The sequence below is a fragment of the Mustela putorius genome, unplaced genomic scaffold, assembly GCF_011764305.1.
Source record: "Mustela putorius furo isolate JIRA1106 unplaced genomic scaffold, ASM1176430v1.1 tig00000592_pilon_pilon_pilon, whole genome shotgun sequence".
Lineage (NCBI taxonomy): Eukaryota > Metazoa > Chordata > Mammalia > Carnivora > Mustelidae > Mustela > Mustela putorius.
The window spans coordinates 7,467,188-7,492,261 of NW_025421426.1; the positions used below are offsets into that span (position 1 = coordinate 7,467,188).

General features: G+C 37.5%; 1 protein-coding gene across 7 annotated transcripts in view; it reads right to left on the bottom strand.

Moving 5' to 3' along the window:
• The window catches only part of NCOA3 (nuclear receptor coactivator 3), a 140,261-nt gene that overhangs the window by 24,251 nt on the left and 90,936 nt on the right, over positions 1-25,074 (bottom strand). For 4 of the 7 annotated variants that reach the window (XM_045082126.1, XM_045082127.1, XM_045082123.1 and 1 more), the window contains 8 exons: positions 8,962-9,066; positions 7,911-8,083; positions 7,344-7,444; positions 6,056-6,230; positions 5,490-5,678; positions 5,118-5,219; positions 832-972; positions 414-561 (listed from right to left, as the gene is read on the bottom strand). In XM_045082126.1, the coding sequence (XP_044938061.1) occupies positions 414-561; positions 832-972; positions 5,118-5,219; positions 5,490-5,678; positions 6,056-6,230; positions 7,344-7,444; positions 7,911-8,083; positions 8,962-9,047 (1,115 nt within the window). In that variant the 5' untranslated portion in view covers positions 9,048-9,066. Of the gene's footprint in view, positions 1-413; positions 562-831; positions 973-5,117; positions 5,220-5,489; positions 5,679-5,846; positions 5,990-6,055; positions 6,231-7,343; positions 7,445-7,910; positions 8,084-8,961; positions 9,067-14,539; positions 14,607-25,074 lie in introns of those variants that run through there. The other 3 variants (XM_045082125.1, XM_045082124.1, XM_045082128.1) reach the window with 2 other exon arrangements.

A 25,074-nucleotide genomic window follows, 5' to 3' on the forward strand; every position in this document is an offset into this window, starting at 1 on the left:
CGTTAGAAGCAACATAAACGTATCATCAGAAATAAAACGTAACAGAGGTAGTCAGATTTTTTATGTTCTTTTATTCACAAGCCTTCCCATTCCCCAGCTTTCCCAGGGAGTATTTAATGAACAAATCCTCATTTTCACATAATAATATAACCTTAAAAATATGTGCTCGCTTTGGCAGCATGTATATCAAAATAGTAAAGTGTGTGTGTGTGTGTGTATGTGTGTGTGTACACACATATACATACTCTCCCAATGATCACAAGATAATAGATCATTTCACTATCCAGGAATCTAAACTCACTTCAGCAAACCCAACATCTCTGCTTTTTCTCGTTAAATCTCTGTAGATTGATAATAAAGCATCTTGAGAACACTGCTGCATTTAATGTGAGGACACAGCAAACGATCATTACCTCTGAAGAAAGTGAGTCGAAACAAAGCCATGCCGATCATTTGTGACAGGATTTCGGAAGAGTTTGCTTTTGGTTTGTGCCGACACTATGGTTCCATCAGCCAACGAGAACCGATACACTGGGGTTTCGGCATGGCCATGGATATAAGCTGTTGGGAAAAATACACCATCACTAGTGACTACAATTGGAAAAACAGATACGCGTAAGAGAGGAGGGAAAGGAAATGTACTTTAAGTGCCACATTTTCTCAATCCAGTGAAAATACTGGACCTGCACCAAAATTACAAGCATGGTAAAAGAAAAATGCTCAAGAATCACTTTCCTACCCCACACACAAAAACAACTATGAATACACTTAATGCTTTAAAGTATACAAACACAACAAAAAAGACCAAGAATCAAACTCAAAATTCTTTACCTTCTTGATAGTGACGTTTCTGAGACCACGACTGACCATCATTAAGACTAAAAAATCTCTGGATACACCTTCGGATTATATCTTCAAAGCCGGGTCTCATGGAGGATCTCAGTGAATTTGTATCTATGTTGACAACTTTTCCTATTAAACAGAAGATCGAGATTTAAATCCAACCCACGAGTATTTACTGGTTGCACACTACACGGGTTTGCACTGAAGAATAAAATAAAGACACTAAATCTTTGCTCCACCTTCTCTGCTATATCCAGAACTCTTCAAGGACATGGTCCTACAGGAAACTCTTACATTAAATGTTCTGCTGTACAAAACATAAGAGAGTATCACAAAACTCCTTTCACTTTCTGAAAGTACAGAGTATGACGTATCCAGATAACCTTGGGTTCATTTTCACTTCAAGAAGACCACCACCTACCACTGAAATTTTTCATCTGAGGATATTCTGTCTCTGCAACTATGAAAATACCTGCATACACAGCTAGCAGGAACAATTCTTTCCATCCGAGAGGTGACTGCATTTTTGGACACTTAAAATCTAAACCAGAAAGGTTAACCAAATACTCATTTCTTTAACTCTGGAAGTGTCTGACTTTTGCTTAATACCAAATACACTAGAGACAAAATTTATACAATTCAAACATGTTATAAAATTACAGGTTTCACTAAGATAGTCCTTAAAGAAAAAATGGACAACTAGGCCTTGCCACACTTTCTGAGCAGTACCAGGGCAAGATGGCAAGAATAAACACCTACAAAAAGTGTCAAAAAGGAGCAAAGAAGAGGGGACCCTGGGCGGCTCAGTCTGTTAAATGTCCAACTTGATTTTGGTTCAGGTCATGATCTCAGGGACATGAGATCAAGCCTAGCACTAGGCTTTATGCTGGGTGTGGAGCCTGCTTAAGATTCTCTCTCAATAAAACAAAATATTAATAGTAATAAACTTTACAATTTTTTAAAAAAGGAGCCAAGAAGAAATTAGTTGACCCATTGTCAAAGAAAAAAGTGGTATGAGGAGAAAGCACTAGCTATGTTCCATATAAGGAATATTCAAGAAAACAGTCATAAGAACTTTGTCAAAAGGACTAAAATGCCTCTGATGGCCTCAAGAGTTGTGCTTTTGAAGCAAGCCTTGCTGATTTGCAAAACGTTGAAGTAACATTTTAAAAATTCAAAATAATTACTGAGGATGTCCTGGGCAAAAAATGTGATCAACATTCAGGACATGGTTATCCACAACAAAATATGCTCCCTTGTCACAAAATGTCAGTCTATGATTGAAAGCTCATGTTGCTGCCAAAACTCACTGATTGTTTTTGTCTGTTCTGCACAGGACTTACTAAAAAAAAAAACACAATACCTACATCCACACGACCTCTTGTGCTCAGAACCAACAGGGTCCACCGAATCAGGAAGGTGATGAAACATCCTGACCCACCAGGCAAACAAATGACTTAAAAGAAGTAGTCAAGGGCACCTGGGTGGCTCAGTGGGTTAAGCCGCTGCCTTCGGCTCAGGTCATGATCTCAGGATCCTGGGATCGAGTCCCGCATCGGGCTCTCTGCTCAGCAGGGAGCCTGCTTCCTCCTCTCTCTCTCTCTCTCTGCCTGCCTCTCTGCCTACTTGTGATCTCTCTCTCTCTCTCTCTCTCTCTGTCAAATAAATAAATAAATAAATAAAATCTTAAAAAAAAAAAAAAAGTAGTCAATAATTTGACTGGAAAGTCTTTTCTATATCTTTCCTAATCTATTTTTTATTATGTTCAGTTAGTTTTTGATGTAGTGTTCAATGATTCATTAGTTAGTTATATCTCCTGATCTATTTATCCTCTCCACGATGTGTTTGTCAAAAAAGTAAAAATACTGAAGAAAATCAGGTTTGGGTTGGGGAAACTCATAAAGCTTCACATGGTAAAAGAGAGTTCTAAAAATGCTACTGTGGGGGCGCCTGGGTGACTCAGTGGGTTAAGCCTCTGCCTTTGGCTAAAGTCATGATCTCAGGGTCCCGGGACCGAGCCCCATGCTGGGTTCTCTGCTCGATGGGGAGCCTGCTTTCCCCTCTCTCTCTGCCTGCCTCTCTGCCTACTTGTGATCCTTGTCAAATAAATAAATAAAATCTTTAAAATAAATAAATAAAAATAGGGGGCACCTGGGTGGCTCAGTGGGTTAAAGCCTCTACTTTTGGCTCAGGTCATAATCTCAGGGTCCTGCGATCTAGGGAGTCTGCTTCCCTCTCTCTCTGCCTACTTGTGATCGATCTCTCGATCTCTCGCTCTCTTTCTCTCTCTCTCTCTCTCTGTCAAATAAATAAATAAATAAAATTTTTGAGAAATAAATAAATAAATAAATGATGAAAATGAAAATAAAAATGCTACTAGGGATGACAAAGGCCACTAATGGTGGATGAGCTGACAGACAGAGCCCCCAGTCTAAGAATCTGTTTAAAATTCAGACCTTTAATGATATTTTTGAAAAAACAAAAAAACACCTTAGCAGGGGGACCTACAAAGAAGGGGCAAATGCATTCCAGGAAGAGTAAATGCTTATGCACTGTGCCCAGAATAAGGATGTTCTGTCCTCAACCACCTCCCCTGAGCTTAGCTCCAAGAGTCAGATGACGAGCACAAAAGAGATGCTCAGAAAAAATTTACATCAGGGACAGAGAATAAAACCTCTCCAAAAAAAGTACTGTGCTGAGTGCAACAAACCTCCTACGAAAGAACAGGCAGCAAGTGAGAAATACCAGCTATGGTAAGATAGTTCTCAGATGGGACCCAGACGAAACTATTTGATTTTTCCTGGTTGGTAATTTCTAACTTTTATAATGTGTATATATATATATATTGCTTTTATAATAAAAGAAAACATTAATAAGATTAAATTTTAAAGATTCTAGTCACTAAACTACTTGAGTAAAGATGTTCTATTTAGTATTCTCTTCTTTTTTTCCCATTTAGTATTTTCTATTACAAAATGTGGAATATTACTATTTGGGGAGAAAACTTAGTCTGCCAAGTCATAACATATACAGAGAAAGAACCACTCCAGAAGGCAAAAATTCCTCTTAGTGGGTTTCCATATCTCAAGTAAATAAAGAAAAAAGTTTTTCCAATATGAAATATTTATCAGTTTAAATTTTTATTTAAATATTTTACAGATTAAATTAAGAATACAAAGACTGTTTTGCTATTGTTTCATCTGTGAAAATTAATCTCATGAAGCCTCAAGATGGGTAACTGACCCTGGCATAAAACGGTAACTACAAAAATAGCTTTTTAACAGTAAAATATTGTTATATATGTATGTGTACATAACATATATATTTATTTATTTATTTGTCTCAAAAATAGCTAGAGATATGTTAGATATTTTAAACCTACTCCATTTTATCAAATTACTTATTGCAGGTCCACATGGTGGACGTCAACATCGGGGAGACCCAGCTACAAATTCTTTATTAGCCAGGATCTTGGACAAGTAACCCAACATATCTATCACCAGGCCTAGTTCCCCATCTCTGAGACGGCACTTAGAAGACATGGCTTCACCATTCAGGATTAGATGATCACAAGAGTTACCCTGAAGGTAAACACAGAGAATACTGCCACCGCATTTAACTTTATATTGTGCCTTATCACTCATATTGGCTTTAATTCCTTATTCCCATAGCCAAAAAAGGGCAGACCAAGTTTGAAGTTTGGGGCACCTCAGTGGCTCAGTCAGTTAAGCCTCTATCTTCAGCTCAAGTCATGATCCTGGGCTCCTGGATTGAGCCCCATGTTGGGCTCCCTGCTTAGTGGGGAGCCTGCTTCTCCCTCTCCCTCCGCTGCTCCACCTGAACTCTCTCTAATAAATAAATAATTTTAAAAAAAATTTTTTAATTGAAGCTCATGCTGATATTAAGAATTACTCCCAGGAATTCTCATTAAATTACCTATATTTTTGAAAACTTATTTATGAAAAATGGGTTTCAAGTTAGAGAAAGAAATAATAACTTCTGATTTGAAATGTTATTTGGAGAGAGAGCTAGGTGCCTCTACATTTATTTCTTATTTATTTGAGGGATTTTATATCTCAAATATACCCACCACAAATGCCAGGGGTCTCAGTGAATCTCAGAGCTGCATAAGAAACATAAGGAGTAATCCATGCAAGGCATTCATTACAGGGACAGAGGAACTTACATGATAATGCAGGCTGTAGAAATAGTAAACTTTTATAAAAACTCACCAATGAACAAAATGTATACACACACATATACCAAGTGTTTACCTGAAAGATCATGTCTAGTAATAAAGCTCTCAGGGTTTGAGGGAAACGCTCTTTCTCCTGTAGTAATGCGGCGTGCTACACAGATCATACAGGATTGCAAATCTACAATAAAAATTTAACCAGGTAAGGATTATATTTATCTTTAGGACAAGTGTATTCAATCTACGGCCATACCACCCTGAACGCGCCCGATCTCGTCTGATCTCGGAAGCTAAGCAGGGTCGGGGCTGGTTAGTACTTGGATGGGAGGACAAGTGTATTCAATAGGCAAGTAAGGATGTGGAATTCAGTGAACGAATACGACAATGGAAATCACAGAACTAGAAATGTGGCCACTGTTTGACAGAATCTCAAACATGGGGTGAATCTTACCTTCCCCTTCCTCCATCATGGCTCGTGGCTGAGACAGGGCAAAGCACTGCATTGTTTCATATCTCTGGCGCATTTCAGGACCAGTGTTTATGTCTTCCAGAATATCATGAGGTGTTTTCATCAACATACGGCAATTAAACGTATGGCTTTTTTGTCTCTGGGTCTCGTTTGTCCAGGCAACTCCATTAACTATGGAAAACAAAAGGAAAAGTTTTTAAAAAGCTGGCAATTCAGTCTATGACTACCATCAAAAATTTAAGCTGTACTTTCTCACAGCTGTAATTTCTACACAGACATTTTGCAATGGCAAAATATATAATAATACTGGAATGATCTCCATTTCAACAGAAATCTCACCATTTTGTAATTTGCTGTATATCTGGCCCAATAAAATGTGTACCAAATTCCAAATTCACCAAGTCATCTTTGAAAGTTTTGTTGTTAATGACCTGCCCTTCTGCACAAGTATGATCACTCTGCCTCCCAAAATGTGGGTTCAATTTTCTAAGAAACTGTCAAGAAAATAATTTTTTAGCTTATTTAGAAAATGCACATTAAAAGGCTACCTGTAGATTTTGGTAAGTTTTTAAGGAAATCCTTTCTGTCTTCTTCATGCAAGATATTGTAGACACTTGTATTAACCAGGTCTTCTTGCTTATACTGCAGGTACTGTGTGACATTCTCTGACACAAATACAATGTTTCCATCACGATTCACCACAAACAGGAAACCATCCAATGCCTAAAGTGGGATATGTTAATATTAGCTATTATGGCCTGAACTGTATCCCCACCAAAACTCACATGTTGAAGCCCTAACCTTCATACAAACAGGGCTCTAATCCGACAGGATTGGTGTTCATATGTAACAAAAGAGACACCAGGGATGCACATACACAGAGAGATCATATGAAGATATACGGAAAAGGCAACCACCTACACACCAAGGAAAGAGGTCTCAGGAGGGATACCAAGCCTGCCAACACTTGACACTGGAGACTTCCACCCTCCAGAACTTTAAGAAATAAATTCCTGAGAGTGCCTTGGTGGCTCAGTCAGTTAAATGTCCAACTCTTGATTTCAGCTCAGGTCATGATCTCAAGGTCGTAAGATCTAGCCCCGCATCAGGATCCATACCTGCTTAAGATTGTCTCTCTCTTCCTCACCCTCTGCCTCTCCCCCACTCTCCCACTCTTAAAAAAGAAAGAAACAGCCACCCAATCTGTGATATTTTGTTATGGCAGCCTTAGCCAATTAAGACACCAGACTTAAAGTACTAAACAGAAATTTTAAAACTACTGTTGATCTAACAACCACCACAATTATCAGCGACCAGTTACCATTCCTATTAACATCAACACAAATACTATAGGGCTTTATAAAAAATAAAAAGAATTGGGGGAAAAATAACTACAGTCAACATAAAATCTGAATTTTTGAAGAATTATAATCTAATTATAATCTCATTATATTCTAATTATAATCTAATTTTTGAAGAATTATATCTTGAAAGGAGTTTCAAAAAATAAGAAAATTATCCTTAGCACATACTGTTTTTCCACTTGATACCAAGTCAAGCTTTAGGCACTATACTACTCCCAAAGAAGAACTAAGTTGATCAACTAAAGAGCAGTTGGAGTAAACTAGTTGAAACAACAAAGAAAAATTAATAGGTGCACTTTATAAAGAGCCTCCCTGTTCCCAACTCCTGCTTTGAAGTAAGAGAAACATGCTGTAGGTGCTACAGGTGAATCAACACTATTTAAGGAAACTACTTACAAAATAATTTTTAAGTACATTACAAAAGTGTATTTTTAAGTCTTAAAAATTCCTCAAAAAAGTATAATATACTTGCCTGAAGTAAAAGTGGCCCTAAGGAGTCTTTATCAATAACTCCCTGTCCTGTAGAGGATACATCAGCTTTCTGAACATCATCATCACTGGAAATAGTTTTTCCTGAAAAGATACAAGGCAGTACTACAAATAGCATATGCTTATCAGCTATAGGTCAATTTCACCTTCACACAGTGCCCAGAACAAAGACACACATTGAGCATATATATGCACATATGTAACATTTCATGATAAGAAAACAATGCTATAATTTTTAAATGTTAAAACTTAAGATTTACCCAGGAGGGCAGAAGCTACCCTCAATTTTTCTTCACTACTACATGTACTATCCACGGCTTCCTGAAAGGAAGCTAACACGTGACTAGGTGAGAACACAGGCCTCTATCTACTTCTCTATTAACTGTTTCTCGAAGAGTACAGCTGGTCAACTCATTTGTCCAGTCCCACAGGCTAGGTTCAATTAGCAGCAGTCCGTACATGAGCAACAAGGAAGCCAAAAGACAAATGTAAACACAGTTGACAAGTTTCCTTCTGAAAATACTTGAGTGTTTTTCTTACTTTGTATTACCTTGCTCTTTTATTTGACGTATCTGTCTTACTGTTTCCTTTAAAATTGCACATTTATCTGGTTTGACATTGAAATTGTCAATATCGCTAAGATTAGCAGATATCAGTTCAGCCAATTCTTCAATATATTTACTCTCCTGCTCCCGTCTCCACTTTTCACCACTGCAGGTAAGACTGAGAGAGAAAGGGGGGGGGGGGGTCATGAATACACCTATCACACAAGAGCAGTGAGCAGAACAAGTACACAGCACCACTACTTTCACATCTAAACAAACTGAATTCAGCCAATAGAAACCATCAAAACCTTGTCTTGGAGAAGTAGAATAGAGTAGAAATTCAGGCAAACCTAAATTTCAATTCAACCTTTTTGTTAGCCTGGTGGCCTTGGGCAGACTTAGTCTCAATATCTTCATCGGGAATATGAGGATACATAGTCTTTACCTCACAGAGACAGTAAAACAACAAACAATAAGGAAAACAGTGTTAGCTACTTATTAATGACAAGGTTTTATGGTTTACAGATCATTTTTTACTCTGCAACAATCACATTAAAACAAATCATATTGGCCTTGACAAATACTAAAAAGGCTAGAGTATCACTGCATAAAATGAAATACTTGATTTCCATTTTTTAAACTTCAAACTTCATTCAGGAAAAGAATGATGAAACCCCACAAATGTCAAAATACCAACTTATATTTTCTTACAGGAATCTGAAGAGTCTTACTTGGATAATATCAATTATCTATTCCTAACTCCTACCTACCTCCTCCACTGAGAAATGCTTCACGCTGTATCAAAGGTGTTAGTGTAAGATTCTTGCTTCTATCTGAATCAGCAACAAAATTTCTATTGCATCATAAGGATGTCCATCTGATCACTATGCCACACTACTTACTACAAAGCGAAATCATATAATTTAAGCAAAGACAAAAAAAGAAAAATTTAACCAGAGAATATAAATAACAGAAAGTTGAAATGCTATCTTTAAGCAAAAATATAACGGTAGGGGGAGGAGCCTTTGGTGAAGCATCAGGAAATACACTGCCTACCCTTGTCCTGGAGTATCACATGGCAATTTGCGTTTTCGTGAATCAGGGGCCAGTGGATCCAAGGAGCTTTCTCCCAATCCGCTCATCGTGACTACACATCAGCAACTAAGAAAGAATAATGAGAAGATGAAAATATTATATAATATCCGTAACTTTACAAAGCTATTGTATGCTTGAATGGCTTAATCTTATAATTCCGAATAACACCCTCTCCATGGTTAAATGATTCTTTTTTTTTTTAAAGATTTTATTTATTTCTTTGAGAGAGAGACAGAGAGACAGCAGGAGCAAGAGGAGCAGCTAAGGGAGAGAGAGAGGGACAAGCAAACTCCTGAACAGGGAGCACGCAGGGCTCAATCTCAGCACCCCGAGATCATGACCTGAGCCAAAGTCAAACACTTAACCAACTGAGGCACCCAGGCACCCCCGTGGTTAGAGAATTCTTAATACTCTTTATTATAAATTTGTATTCCGAAGACAACATCGAGTTCATATTCCAGTTTAATTATGCAGAACGTACAACTCCAAGACTAAAATGTTTCTCAAGTCCTACTAAAAATGTGTATGTTAAACACTACAAAGGATAAGGAAGGCATCTTTTCATACTTAATAACAAGAAAGAGAGACTGCCAACTCTCCAAGTGATGAAATCCCAAGGCACCCAGCTGGCTCAGTTAGTAGAGAAGGTGACTCTTGGTCTCAGAGTTTTGAGTTTTGAGCCCCAATGCTGGGTGTGGAGATTACTTAAAAATAAAAATCTTGAAAAAAAAAATCCTACATTTTATTTTTACCCAAAAAAGCACAAATTAGAGCTTATCTTGTCATCTAGTATAGAGTCTTCAAATGATAAAAGTCTAACTTTTTTTTAGGCTATTTTCAAGGTAGCACATGGCTTTCCTTCACCATTTCATTAGTATTTATTACCTACTGTATTGTTCTTCTGTGACTTCAAAATAAACCTGGAATGTGTAAATAACACATAAATACACTATGTTAGGCCTGGAGAGAAGATGTACAATAAAGAATTCATGGGAGGGGAAAAAGGGATTCTGACAAGATCCACGTAGCAACAATTATCTTAATATTAACTGATGGAAATGTAATATGTTTTGATTAAGATTTCAATGATAAAGAAAATAAAAGTAGGGTGTTTCTTGTTGAAACAAAAACAGGTTTTAACATTCAGTAGTTCATAATTTTAAGACATCTACTAAGCCTTCACTAAGAACTCTGTCCTAAACTCTTGTTCCTAAACAGGAACAATCATTTAGACAATCATTGTTCTAAAGAATTCCAAGTCCATCAAGAAGATCAAACTTTCCAAACTACTTTTTTCTTAGTATGTTAAAAATGTATCTTGCAGTTCATCTAGATTTTAGACATGCAGTGAAGGACATAAATTTCCACTAGATGGCACAATAATACCAGGAAAGCAGACAAATAAAAATCCAAAATTATACACATGATGCCAATGAAACTTAAAATACATAGCTTTTAAAATCAAAACCACATGATCATTAACCAAGAGTTCTAGATTATGACATCACCTTTACATATGCTGTAAGTATGAATTAAATACCAACAAAACTTATTCTACCTATAATTTTTGGTAGTAAAATGTAGAAGCTGAAAACAGATGTTTCCAAAGAGTTGTGGTTTTTTTTCCCCCTTACAAGTTAAAATAAAAGAGAAAAGAACTTAACATATCTTTTACTAATAGTGGCTCAATATGGGGTGCCTGGGTGGGTCAGTGGGTTGAGCAGCAAGCCCCTGATACCAGCTCAGGTCGTGATCCCCGGGTTGTGAAAGGAAATCCCCGGTTGGGTGCCACAGCGAGCAGGGAGCCTGTTCTGAGACTCTCTTGCCCACCCCCACCCCGTGCCTAAACGTGCACGCACACGCTCTCACCCTCTAAAATAAATCAATCTCAAAAAAAAAAAAAAAAGTGGCTCAATATTATGATTTTGAAGCATACCCACACCCCACAATGCCAAAAATACTATTCTTCAAAAATGACAATGTCATAAAAAACAAAATCTTTAAGTATTCCAGATTTTAAAAAGTTAAAAAGAAATGACAAATGACAAATGTGGTATTTGTTCCCATACTGGATTCTGTCCTAGACAGGGGAAGTGCTATAGAAGACATTAATGGATCAACTAGCAAAATTAGAATATGTACGGTAAGAATATTTTATCCATGTTAAATTTACTTGAGTTCTGTACATGTTTAAGAGGTTATCCCTATTCTTAATATTTACAATAAATGGGCCATTATATAGGCAGATGACCCTCCAGTGGTGGAGGGATGGGGTTTATATATATTTTAAGTGACTGGGTGAGAAAAGGAACAGAAAGAAAAGCAAAGAAGAGGAAAAGAGGAGAACAGAGGGCAGCAAAATACTGACACTGGGCGAATCTTGATAGGAGAAAATTTTTAAGTTCTTTGTACTATTCTTTTTCTTGCAACTTTAAGTTTAAAATTATTTCCAGGGGTGCCTGGGTGGCTCAGTGGGTTAAAGCCTCTGCCTTCGGCCCAGGTTATGATCCCAGGGTCCTGGGATAAGAGCCCCACATCGGGCTCTCTGCTCAACCAGGAGCCTGCTTCCCCTCCTATCTCTCTGCCTGCCTCTTTGCCTACTTGTGATCTCTAAATAAATAAATAAATAAATAAAATCATTTCCAAATAAAAATGTTTTAAAGTGTGTTTAGTTTTGATTTCCAATTTTCATATTTAAAAACAGTCCTTAAGTATAGAAAAATAATTTTAGCTATGTCAATACACACCCTGGTTTTATATGATTCATTCACAAAGTTATTTTTAAATTGAGTATCAAACCATCCAGTGAGTAGTAACATTTCTTTACTTTAAAAATATCACCTATTGCCCTCCCCCACAAAAAAATCATCTATTCCACATCCTGGATATTATTTTCTTACTTTGGTATCAAACATAAGCTGAATCCCCAAAATTGAACAGCAAACTACTTAGTGAACAAATAGCATTTCTTTACTTTGAAAGACGTGATTTATTCTATAGTCTCCGTATTTTTTTTTTAATATTTTACTTATTTATTTGACACAGAGAAGTCACAAGTAGGCAGAGAGGCAGGTGGGGGTGGGAGGGGGAGCAGGTTCCCTGCTGAGCAGAGAAGCTTGATCAATGCGCAGGGCTGGATCCCAGAACCCAGAGAGCATGACCTGAGCCAAAGGCAGAGGCTTATTAACCCACTGAGCCAGCCAGATGCCCCTCTATAGTCTCAGTATTATTATTGCACCTTACTTTGCTATTAAATATTAAGCTGAATCTTCAGTCAGTTTAAGGTGTCCAGCATTTATTAAGTAGTCAATAAATGTCTTGAATAAATACTGAATAAATGGAACATTCAACTTATTAAGTCACACTTTAGAATTCCCTTCACTCTAATTTATATAATAGTACAAATTTTTTAAATTTTTCACTTCTACACTTGACACAGTATGTCATTAAAATGAATTTTAAAGGCATAAATTACATCAGCAGAGAATGAAAACCCATGACAATCTCTTAGTATGGAAGAAATCAATAACCACAATTACCAGTCTAAACCAGAAACACATACAAATCATTCATGTTAAGTCAATTTTTATGTGCATGTAGAGAAATATAAATATGTCAAATGTGTCCATACATACAGATGTGACTCTTTCTCTTGATCTGGCATAACAAGAAGCCATAAAGTGCATGACTGTACAGTCTATATACTACCAAACTTACTCTTTTTTATAGAATCCACTGACTCTAGTAACAAAAGTAATTGTCCACAAATGTGCGAAATGCATGAACACAAAATTCTAATGTAAAACCATGAAGGTTTGTTTTGTTTTGTTTTTTAAAAAATGGGTTTGCCAATTTGTCTAGTTATTATTCAGATATGAACCTTGGTACCAGGCCATAGGTACTGCACAACACCTGAAAGATCACATGATTTCCAAGACTGAATGATAAAATACCATACAACAATGAAAAAAATCAAAATACAGCAAATGCATCTCCCAAATTTCATTAGGATAAAGAAAATGCTCAACATGAAAAATGAAAACTGTATTTCTGCCCCAAAAATGAGTTTGTGTATATAATAACTAATACAATTAATCCTGAGCACAAATGACTATGACATATAAGTTTTCTGTTTATTTGGTATTAATCTTCATTATAAATATAAAATTTGTAAATAGCATTTGTTTTATTTGCCAGGTCTGCTGCCTGCTTCTCACTGGTGGAGATGGACTCAATCTTTAATCACCTGAGAGGACATATTATCTAGTTTGGTAAATTACTCTTTTTAAGGTATGAAAGGTAAATGCCTAGCACACATCCTAAATCTAAACCATTTTCAGTCAGTAGTCAATAATTAGAGTGGGAGGGGAGAACAGATTACATATAAGGCCCATGAATAGATCATTTTTCCCCAAAATATTCTAGAAGGAACATAAATTGGTAACTGTGCTTACATTTTTACTTCTTAAAATTACATCCCATCCAGTTTAGAGGATATATGGAGTTGGTAAAATCCATATTCAAAGGGAAAATAATATAGCACAAGAGTCTCACAGTGTCTTTGAAAATTATGTCTATGAATATGAAGCCCCTTCTAAAGTCTGAGCCCCTACTATTAAAGATCACCTACACAGTAGAGAATTAAGACCACAATATATATCTGTCCCCCAAGTGATCTGCACTCTTGAAGTCACCTCATAAATCCAATGACTTACACTGATATATTTTGAAGCTGCTAACCAAGAGACATCCTCCAAGTGATTATGAAACTAGAGATACACCTCAACTACACTTCCAGGCAGAATACAATCCAATCAGTTTTGTCAAGCTCCTGACACCACCATGTAAAGACAGACTGGAGAATACCTGGGTGGCTCAGTGAGTTAAGCATCTGCCTTTGCGTCAGGTCGTGATCCCAGTGTCCTGGGATCAAGCCCTGGTCAGGCTCCTGCTCAGTCGGGAACTCCCTGCCCCTACCCTCAAGCTCGTGCTCTCTCTCTCTCTCTGAAAAAACAAATAAAATATTTTTTTTTAAGAGAAAAAGAAAAGAACTAGAGTAGAGAACTTTTCATTGAATCGGAATCCAAGAGCCCAAAATATGTTCAGTCTTTCAGGATGAACTCAGCCATCTAGATCCTTGAGCTGTTTCACAGTTTTCTCCCTTTTCTAAAATATTTCTAAGAGTTCTGTGCTACCTACTTCAATATACTGATATGACGATGCATACTTTAAGCTAAGATCACATTTAAGTAAGATATTCTATGCAATTTACTTCAAATATAGACAGGAGCAATTTAGAATAACTTTCAGTGCTATCAAAATCTAATTATTACCTACTGCTATATCATTTGGAAAAACTGGATTTAAAATGAACAAAATTTTACAGGAACTGGTTAGAATTCCTTACATAAATACTACAGGACTTCCTATATATAATAAGCTATGATACATGTTTAAGCCTAGACATGATCAGATTACTGCTAAAAAATGAACATTCCTAAACTAATTCAGGATAAAAGGAGAAAAGAATTATACTTGCCAGTTCAAAAGTCATGAAAATGTTGGTATATGACTGAACAGCATCAACTAGTTTTCATTTGGGTTATCTGCAGTTAAGACAGGAGGAAAAAAAATATTGATTGTGTGACAAATTAGCCAGATGGACAAGGATACAGGAAGTACTCCTGTCCAAAAGGAAAAGATACCAATCAACAATGGTAAGGCACATAGTTTGGGGGGGGGGGGGGGGGGGGGGGGTTGCCATGAGATGCCAAAATCCAAAATGGGGAGGAGATGGGTTACCCAGTAAATCTCAGATGGCACAAAGACCTACTAAAATATTTTACTTTTCCTAAATTAATAAGGGAAAGGGAAGGGGATAACTTTTTTGGCAGTATAGTGCTGGGCACATCACATATTCTGTGTAATTTCTCGTAATGACTCTCCAAAGTATGTATCAGTATTCCCACTTGACAGATAAGAGCTAAGCAACGTGCCACTGGATCACACCCAGATACTAGATGGCAGAGCTGGACTCAGAACTGTATAACCAACAAAATACGCACCACACTTTCCTTGGGCATTTTATCCCTCCCCCAAAATAAACCATTTATATTGTTAAATCACACCACCTCCAACCAGTTAACCAGAAAATGTCTCAACTCATCAGTAAGAACACTGAGAAGCTGTACACTCAGGGTTTAGGGGTGTGCATAGTTTATCAGGGGCAGAGGCAAGGAGCCCCTCAAACGCAGCAGCGCTAATGCTGCTATTCCCCCTCAAGCCTCTAAAAACTAAGCACTACTCTACAAATCACCTGATAAATCGCCCTTTGAGGTGGATCTAATATTAACCTGTACCCTTACTTCCACTTGATATAAGTAACAGTGGCTAACACAGCAAGAACACTACTTAAGATCAAAAATGCACAAACTATAACCTAAAGAAGTATGCCATGCCATGTCTTTTTAGTCTTGGGTTTTCTAAGATTAAATGCTGGGGCCAAAAACTTTTGACTATCCCACAAGTAATATAATTTATTTGTCAGGCTTGTTTGGCTGACTTATACAAGGTATAATTAAATAATGCTAATTAGGGAGTGTTTCTGGGTATCTCCTGAGAATCACAGTAACTTGAGGAAAATTTTCAAAGAACAACTGTGGATTTGAAATAATTTATTGAAAACCACTTAAAGCTTAATGTAAAAGCAAAAACTGCTTAATCCAATTTGAGAAAAAAATACCACTGGGAAAAATTATGAGACATTCATATATAAAAGCACTACCCAAAAATCAAGTTCCAAATTGATACTCTTACTCAAGACAATTTAGTATACAGTCACCACTAATTAGTCTAAAGCCTTAATCCTACAAAATTATATTTTCTAAAATATCAAATTGAAGGTTTTATTTCAATCTATGGTACAGCTCCAAGAAAGCCAGCACCATAGAGGAAAAGACTGAAGAACTGAGGGGAGTAAAACCTGTGTGTGTTTAAGAGACCATGGTGGGTAGCCAGGATGGGATAAATATGGAACTGCTATGAAAGCTTCCTCATCAACCAGATCCCTCTTCCAGTAATTACCTTTTGTTTTAATTCAACCCTAGCAAGAGGATAAGAGCTGAAAGAAGACAAGGACAGGAAAGAGAGAAAGTTTCAAATAAAAACTAACTGGAAATATCCTCTCCTTTTGTTGCTGATAACCTGTTATGTTTATTTAGTGGGATCAAATATAAACCACCTAATGCAATCCACTTTTCAATTTAATTCTATTTCAGCTCAAACATTTGCATGCCCAGAACCACTTTAGGTCCAGGAAGGAGAAATGAATCACACCATACACTGTTACGACTCTCAGGTTAGCAGAAGAGGAAAACATAAATAGTTATAACAACATAATTGGTAAGTGTTAAAATGAAGGCACTGCATAAAGTGTCATGGGAACACAGCTGATAGGAAACCTACCAGCCTACAGCTGTTTTTTAAAGAGAAAAAGCAGATGAGCAGTGTCTATAATAAACTACCTTGGTGCAGACATATGCCAGAAATGGTATACCTTAGGTCCTGTCTTCGTTAGTTTATAAGGCCAACAAATTCGAAAAGGGGCTAGCAGAGAACAACCGAGTAAAACATCCTATTTTTAATATATAAATTAAGTTAAAAAGCCTCCAAATGTAAATTAACAAGTTTCATTCTGTGTTCTCCCTTTGTATGTCTTGCCTTTTCATTCTCAATCAACAAATTGACCCCAAAGTCCTTTCACATTTATGTTCCAGTTTAAACCTGATGAAGCTGAATTCAAACACAAACCCCCCAGAGGCCCTGCTACCAGAATTGGGCATGCCAATTAGTCAAAGCAGGTGTTAGTTGCAACTGGAAGCTTGTTGCCAAGAGACTTCTCAACCTCTACAGAAGTAACCAAGTTCAAGTTCACAAATACACACTGTGCAGAGGGAGTTAAGCCGCTTCCATCTAAATCAAATTACTCTCTCTTGACAGTATACTAACCAGCTGGGAAATTCCTTAGTTGTTTTAAAGGTAACACTGGATCCTACAATTTAATGCACTGAATCACTTCACACCTGGGCTTCACTCTAAACATACCATCAGTCATAGTTCTTCCTCAGCATGGCCCCTATACCAACAGCAGCCTCCTTAATTACCTATGCTAAAAGAGATTCTGACAAAGGATGATCACTGAATTATTTCCTGTTTTAGGTCATTCCTTTTTAAATCTCCCTTTTATCTCTTTTCTACCTAGAATACTCCTACTCATCCTTCAAGAGATTAAGTTCAACTATCACCTCTGATGAAACCATTCAAATTCTCCCAATTATAGAAAAAGTTTTCCCTTCTTTAACCTGATACACTTTTCATAATTTACTACACTGTTTTACACACTGCCCTCTACTCCTGTTCTCTTTTCTGTCCCCACTTTCTACACTATAAGTTCTATTATTTTTATTTTTAAAAAAAAAGAACTTGTACAAGGGGGACCTGGCTAGCTCAAGCAGAGAAGCGTGCAATTCTTGGTCTTGGGGTTATGAGTTCAAGACCCATACTGGGTGTAGAGATTACTTACATAAATAAATAAATAAACAACCAAAATTTTTTCTTAATAAACTTTTTAAAAGATTGTATGAGACTCTTTCATTACAAACTCCTTCCTCCTCCTTTTTTACAGCTGCTACCCACCATTCTCCCAGTTCCTCTTCCAACTCCAGCTCTCCTTTTCTTTACCAACCCCTTAGCTGTACTTTTTGCCAACTCTATAATCTTCCTTAAAATACAGAGAAGATGCAAGAAAGGCTGGCAGGATATTAAAAACTTCGTAGAACATTTTTGCTTCTTTTTGACACATCATTTTTCACTCCAACAAATATAGGGGCTCCAACCTGCCTATCGAAATAAAACTCAAAGGTATGGATCTTTCAGGTGATTTACTATGACACAATGAGAAGACAAGGGGGGTCTGCTGGAATCAAACTCAAGAGCTAAATAGCAATTTCACTAAAACGTAAACTTTTGTCGCCTTTAAAAAGTCTTCACCACAGCACCTGGGTGGCTCAGTGGGTTCAAGCCTCTGCCTTCGGCTCAGGTCATGATCTGCTCCACAGAGGGCCTGCTTCCTCCTCTCTCTCTGCCTGCCTCTCTGCCTACGTGTGATCTCTGTTTGTCAAATAAATAAATAAAATCTTTAAAAAAAAAAAAAAGCCTATCACCTGTAAAATCTGGGAATAATCCCAACTCACATACAAGCAAGTAACTGACACAGGGAGTAAGGGGGACCCCTCAATACCAAGAACAAAGATTAAGTTCAGCAACAGTAACTTTGCTCTCTGTTGAAAGACAAATAGCTACAAATATCCCATATGGCAACAAATTAAAATGTTTCAGACCAAAAAAAAAAAAAAAAAAAAGAAAGAAAAGAAAAAAAACAAATTAGCCAGAACTGTTCAGGCTATTCTCAATTGACAGGTAGCTATGTGGAATTCAAAACATTCTCCCACTGAAATAGTGTGATGAGACAGACCTGGTAGCGAATATAACCACGAAAAGAGAACAAATTACTGTAACAATTATCTATGCTCTTAAGATTACAAGATATAAGAATAAGGCACATTTTAAAGGATTCTGAAGAGGATACCCACATACAAAGGCACTAGGCAAAAGCACACGGTGGTGGTTCTTCATGATCTCTTTTTACTTCCCGACTGGCGGGTTAATTTTTCATGGATAGATGTAAATATGTCTACATCAAAACTATACCTAAGTTTTCCCTTAGCACAGAATGAAAATATAAGCAGCAGAGAAAAAGAGAGGAACAAGAGAGAAATGAAGTTTTAGGAAAAAGAGAGAGAGAGAGAGAGAAATGAAGCTTTGAGCCCCCTCGAGGTAAGTGGTAAACACCAGATTAAGATAAACAGGCTAGAGGAGCGTGTGTGAGCGTGTGCACACAGCAGGAATAAAATCTAATACAGATTCAATAAATAAACAATAAAATGTAAAAGGGGGAATGATCACAGCATGTGCCCCATTCTCTCCTAACCTCTCCTAACTCCTCATTTCTATCTGCCTCAGAGAAGAAAAAAAGGTACGAAAAGAAACGGTAATACTTAAGACCGAATATTAGCCACCTGGTAAGGAAAGCTGCAGGAAGTTAGCAGTAAGCGCGCCATGAATGCTACAAATGATAACTGCGGGTCAAAAACAGCACTGCATTTCCGGAACTGGAGTTCGAGCACAGTGAAAAACTTCAAGTAGCAAGACAACCCCCACCTGCAGTACTGAGGTCAGCCCTGTCCACCAATATCAAAAACATTAAGTAGCTACAGAGGGTTTACCTGTGACACTAACATAAAAATTAACAATGTGGTAATGAAAAGTTGATAAAGCAACTTGAACTAATTTTTCAAAGAAAAATACTGACGGTGGAACTGAGTGAGAGAGATGTATCAAGGGTAAAACCCATCTTAGCTAGATTTCCTTCTGAAAAAGCAAAAACAGGGGTGCCTGAGTGGCTCAGTCTTTGGGCATCTGCCTTCAACTCAGATCAGGATCCTTTACGATCCTTTACCAGGATTGAGACCCACATGGGGCTCCTTGCTCAGCAGGAAGCCTGCTTCTCCCGCTCAGGCTCCCACTCCCACTTCCCCTGCTCATGTTTCCTCTCTCACTGTGTGTCTCTCTGTCAAATAAATAAAAATCTTTTTTTTTTTAATAAAATAAATAAAAGCAAAAACATAGGAGAGGCACCTGGCTGGCTCAGTCAGAGAGTGTGCGATTTGCTAATCCTGGGTTTGTGAGTTTGAGCCCCACTTTGGGTGTAGAAATTACTTCAAAGTAAATGGGTGGCTCAGTGGGTTAAAGCCTCTGCCTTCAGCTCAGGTCATGATCCCAGTGTCCTGGGATTGAGCCCCACATCGGGCTCTCTGCTCTGCAGGGAGCCTGCTTCCTCCTCTCTCTGCCTGCCTCTCTGCCTAGTTGTGGTTTCTGTCAAATAAATAAAATATTTTTTTAAAAAAAGAAAAAAGCAAAGACACTGAAGCAGATGTTCTCTAAAGCTAGTGACACAGCACAGCAGGTCTGACTCATAAGACTTCCTGAATGGGTCATCATCTTCACTGCACGTTAGTCTGTGGCTCAGTCCTTGAGTGCTGTTTCCACTGCCAGTTTTCTTTTTCTGACCTTACAGCATACGGATTATAATTCCACTCCTAGCCTAAATTACTTTAAATCCGAAAGAATCGTTTTTTAAAAACGTTTCTACTTTGTTCTTTGCCTCAGTCTCACAATTTTATGAAAGCCCTGAATATGATTATTCCCATTTTACAGGTGGAGAAACCTGAGGCATAAAGAGATGTTAAACAGACCATAAATGTTAGAGGCTGACCATGCCTTATGTCTTTAAATTCTACAAGTTTTCTTGGAAACATTTCTTACGTGCTTCAAAGATGCTACACTCCCCACTATTACTAGGCCTTTGAGATGATGTCTGCTCAAAATCTTTAACTACGGTGGCATGAGGACTCTCTTAATCTGAGAGAAATTCTATGAGGACCCACAGTGAGGCACAATGGACATAAGGGAGACTACCACGTGGCCATTCAATTCCGTGTTTTCCAAACATCATTTGAAAATAAAAATGATATGGGTGCCTATTAACATCTAGTTTCACCACAGGGCATTCTGAAGATTCTACTTGAAAACATCTTGGATGGGGCCTGGAAACTTGTATTTCTTAAGCATTTCTTTTATTAGAAGAGATTGGGGAGAACTGATTTTCTTAACTCAGGATTCTGCAAGTGGGATCAGAATAATATTTAAGTGGAAATACATGCCATTTTAATATTTCTACTATCTGCCTCTTTAATCCAAGGTGGATCCAAGCATCCCCCACCCAGTTCTCTATCAATTCTATATTGCTATTTTTATTTTAATAAAATGATCTGGCAAATAAAAAATAAGTAACACCTCCATATTCCAAGAAATTATATGTCTGATAACAGAATTTATCTCTTCATATAAATCTTCAAGTCATTATCAATTTCAGAATGACAAATATACAAATAACGAATAAGAACATATATATCAAAGTCAAAAAAGACAATAAGAAAGCACTCTTAGCATCCTTTACCTGCTGAAGGTAGGGTAACACTCGCAGAAATATTAAAAAGTATCAAAGTCTAATTGAACAATAGCTTCAACCGCCTCCCTATACCCCTGTCAAAATAAAGCTAGTATCATATACTATGTGGAGCTAAAAATCTGTCCTCTAGATCATGACTGTACCAGAAAAGAAATCTGCAGCAAGAAAGAATATAAAATACTGAAGAACAGAACAAAAAGAGCATCACTCAATTTAAATAAAACATAGCTTGATGGGTTTTTTTTCCCCCACTGCTTTTCAAAGGTCAGTTTCATGATTCATGACTTTAAAGAGCTTCTCTCTGTATTTCACAAAACCAGCCTACACATGTCTAGTAAATGAAGATGGGGGTACCTCGTTAAAGAACACTGGAGGCAAAAATTTAATTATGAACTCCTGTAAAACCAGTCATATACCTGAACTGGCTAAAACCAAAACCCACCAGCAAATATCTAAAGAGTGGTCACTGAACTCAGGATGGAACGCACAACAGGATGACTACAGCTAATGCTGCTGTGTGATGTACAGAAAAGCAGTTGAGAGAGTAGTTCCTGGGGCACCTGGGTGGCTCAGTCAGTTAAGGGCCTGCCTTTGGCTCATATCATGATCCCAGAAGTCCTAGGATCAAGCCCTTGTTGGGCTCCCTGCTCAGCAAAGAGTCTGCTTCTCCCACTCCCTCTGCCGCTCCCCTTGCTTATGCTCTGTCAAATAAATAAAATCTTTAAAAAAAAAAAAAGTAGTTTCTAAGAATTCTCATCACAAAGAGAAATTTTTCTTCTTTGCATTTATTTTATCTATAGGAGAAAATGGATGTTAGCTGAACCAAGTGTACTGATCTCAGAGTACACATAAATCAAACCATCAAGCACATCAATAAATCAAACAACCATAAACTTATACAGTGATGTATGTCAATTATTTCTCAATAAAACTAGAGGGAAGGCAATTCTTAACTGGCCATTCTTCAACACACTGAGTGTTGTCCACATACATGAACAAGGCAACTGCATTCCCTACACCATGTGCTTGGGATAAACTGCTGACCAAAACAGACAAGGTTTTTTGCCTTCAACAAGCTAATGACCTAGGGTCCACAATCAACAAACCAGTAAATATAGTATCCCAAAACGAAATGTGTGCTCTGGAAGGTCTCCACTGGAAGTTAATGGCTGACCTATTAATTCAAAAACAGGGACAACTGCATATCAGACACAGCACACGCTGTTACACAAGTGTTCAAAGTCCTAACCCACCACAGTCAATCTGGATCTCAGCACAGAAAGATGCAGGGCAAATGACAAATGCATGTCCTTGAGAACAGACAAACCTTACGAGTTAGCTCTGGCCCCTGTCCTGTTTAAGTACATCAGAACAGAGAGAGCTACAGCAGAATTTAGATGTGCTTCAAAAAACCAACATATACACGCAATGTTTAAGTCAAATGCCTCTAGAGTTCCAAACACATTCACTATATCAGTGATTCTCAACCTTTCTGAGATCAGAATTCCTTTACCCCTCAAAAACTGGAAATGCCAAAAAGCTTTTGTTATGTGTGTTATACCTATCAATATCTACCATACTGAAAATTAAAACTTAACAAATATTTGAAATATTAATTCATCTTAAAACAACCCATTATGTGTTAACAATTCTATAAACAATTTTATTCAGATGTGAATTTATTCAGAAATTTATTCAGAAAATACATTTTCTGAAACAAAACAAATAGGTGGCACTGTTTCTACATTTTTACAAATCTTAGGTCTGATTTAAAGGGGATAGCTGGATTCACTTAGCTACTTCTCCATTCAGTATATTACAATGTGTTAATTTGACAAAAACATAAGAAGAAAATCCAGCCTCAAGACATCTCATTTTTTTAAAAAGGACTATTTCAGTAGCCTTTTGTAAACAACTTTAATTTTCCTTGGCATTATGCTAAACTAAACAAGCACTACTTAAAAGTTAGTTGCAAAGTAAAATCTGAAACTACTGATCAACTTTCACTGTTACATTAAAAATATACTCCCCTAGCTTACACGCTGAGCAAATCTTTTACCCATGCATGATTTTGTATCAAACATTGTCATCTTAACAATATCAGTTCACTGGGCGCCTGGGTGGCTCAGTGGGTAGTTTAGTACACAAACCAAGCACACGAGGACTTTTCCCCAGGATAACCATCATACTTCGGTAAACAGAGTGCTTTCTGCATATTTTCCACTCTCACAAGACAGAATTTTTAAATACAGAACTCAAGGGTCAAGATTTAATGAAATGAGCCAATTTTGCTGCTTCATGCAGGACAATCCTCAGTGAGAAGTGTTGCTGGGGTTTTGTTGTTGTTGTTGTTGTTTTCCCTTTAAACTAAGTACAGGAAAGTAAAGAATGTAATGACCACTAGGACAGTCTTTGGGCCACCGCCTTGATTCAAGCTGAGGTGCCAAGTTTTCTGGATCACTGGCTCTGCACCATCAATGCAAACACCAATAGAATGAAAATGGCAAATATTGGTTATTATGAAAATAATTTTAATTGTATGGACCCTGTAGAAGTTCTCAGGGACTCCCCAAGGACCATGAATCACACTTCTGAGAACCACTATAGTAGATTAAGTTTGGGATTAAAGGTTTGAAACTGGTATGGCTTCTCCAAGATCCTGTTCACATTCATTTAATAAATATTTCAGTGTCTACTATCTCCAAACCTATATAAATAAGCCAGGTTGTGAAATCAAAAGAACAGGACTTCCTGACTACATCAAAATAAAAAGCTTCTGCACCCCCAAAGGAAATGCAGCAATCAATAAAACTAGAGAAAGCATACAGAATGGGAGAAGATACCTGCAAATGACAAATCTGACAAAGGGTTAGTATCCAAAATAGATGAAGAACTTAATTCAAAATGAAAACAAAAAACAAATAACCCAATTTAAAAATGGGCAGAAGACATGAAAAGACTTATCTCCAGAGAAAGACATAAACATGACCAAGACACACAAGAATAGGTGCTCAACATCACTCATCCTCAGGGAAAAGCAACTCAGGCCACAATGAGATATCACCTCACACCTATCAAAAAGGATAAAATCAAAACACAAGAAGCAAATGTTGGTGAGGATGTGGAAAAAAGGGAACTGTTGATGGGAATGCAAACTGGTATAGCCACTGTGGAAGAACAGTATGGAGGTTCCTCAAAAAGTTAAAAACAGAACTACTAAAATCCAGTCATGCCCAAAAGGACCATATGATTCATGAATTGCACTTTTGGGTATTTACCCAAAAAAAGACAAGAACACTAATTCACAAGATTACATGAACTTTGATGTTTATTGCAGCATTATTCACAACAGCCAAACTATGGAAGCAGCCCCAGTGTCTTATCAACAGCCGAATAAATAAAGAAGATGTGGGGTATGTATATGTGTATAATGAAATATTAGTCAGCCATAAAAAAAGAATGGACATCTTGGGGCGCCTGGGTGGCTCCGTGGGTTAGGCATTTGAACTCTCGGTTTCAGCTCAGGTGGTGATCCCAAGGTTGAAGGACGGAGCCCCACACTGGACTTCACACTCAGCACAAAGTTTGCTTGAGATTCTCTCTCTCTCTCCCTCAGACCCTCTCCCCTGCTCACTCTTGCACTCTAAAATAATTAAAAGAAATCATTAAAAAAAAAAAATAAGAATTAAATCGGGGCGCCTGGGTGGCTCAGAGGGTTAAGCCTCTGCCTTCACCTCAAGTCATGGTCTCAGGGTCCTGGGATTGAGCCCCGCATCCAGCTCTCTGCTCAGCAGGGAGCCTGCTTCTCCCTCTCTCTCTCTCTGCCAAATAAATAAATAAAATCTTTAACAAAAAAAAGAATGAAATCTTGCCGTTTGCAACAACGTGGATGGAGCTAGAGGGTATAATACTAAGCAAAATAAGTC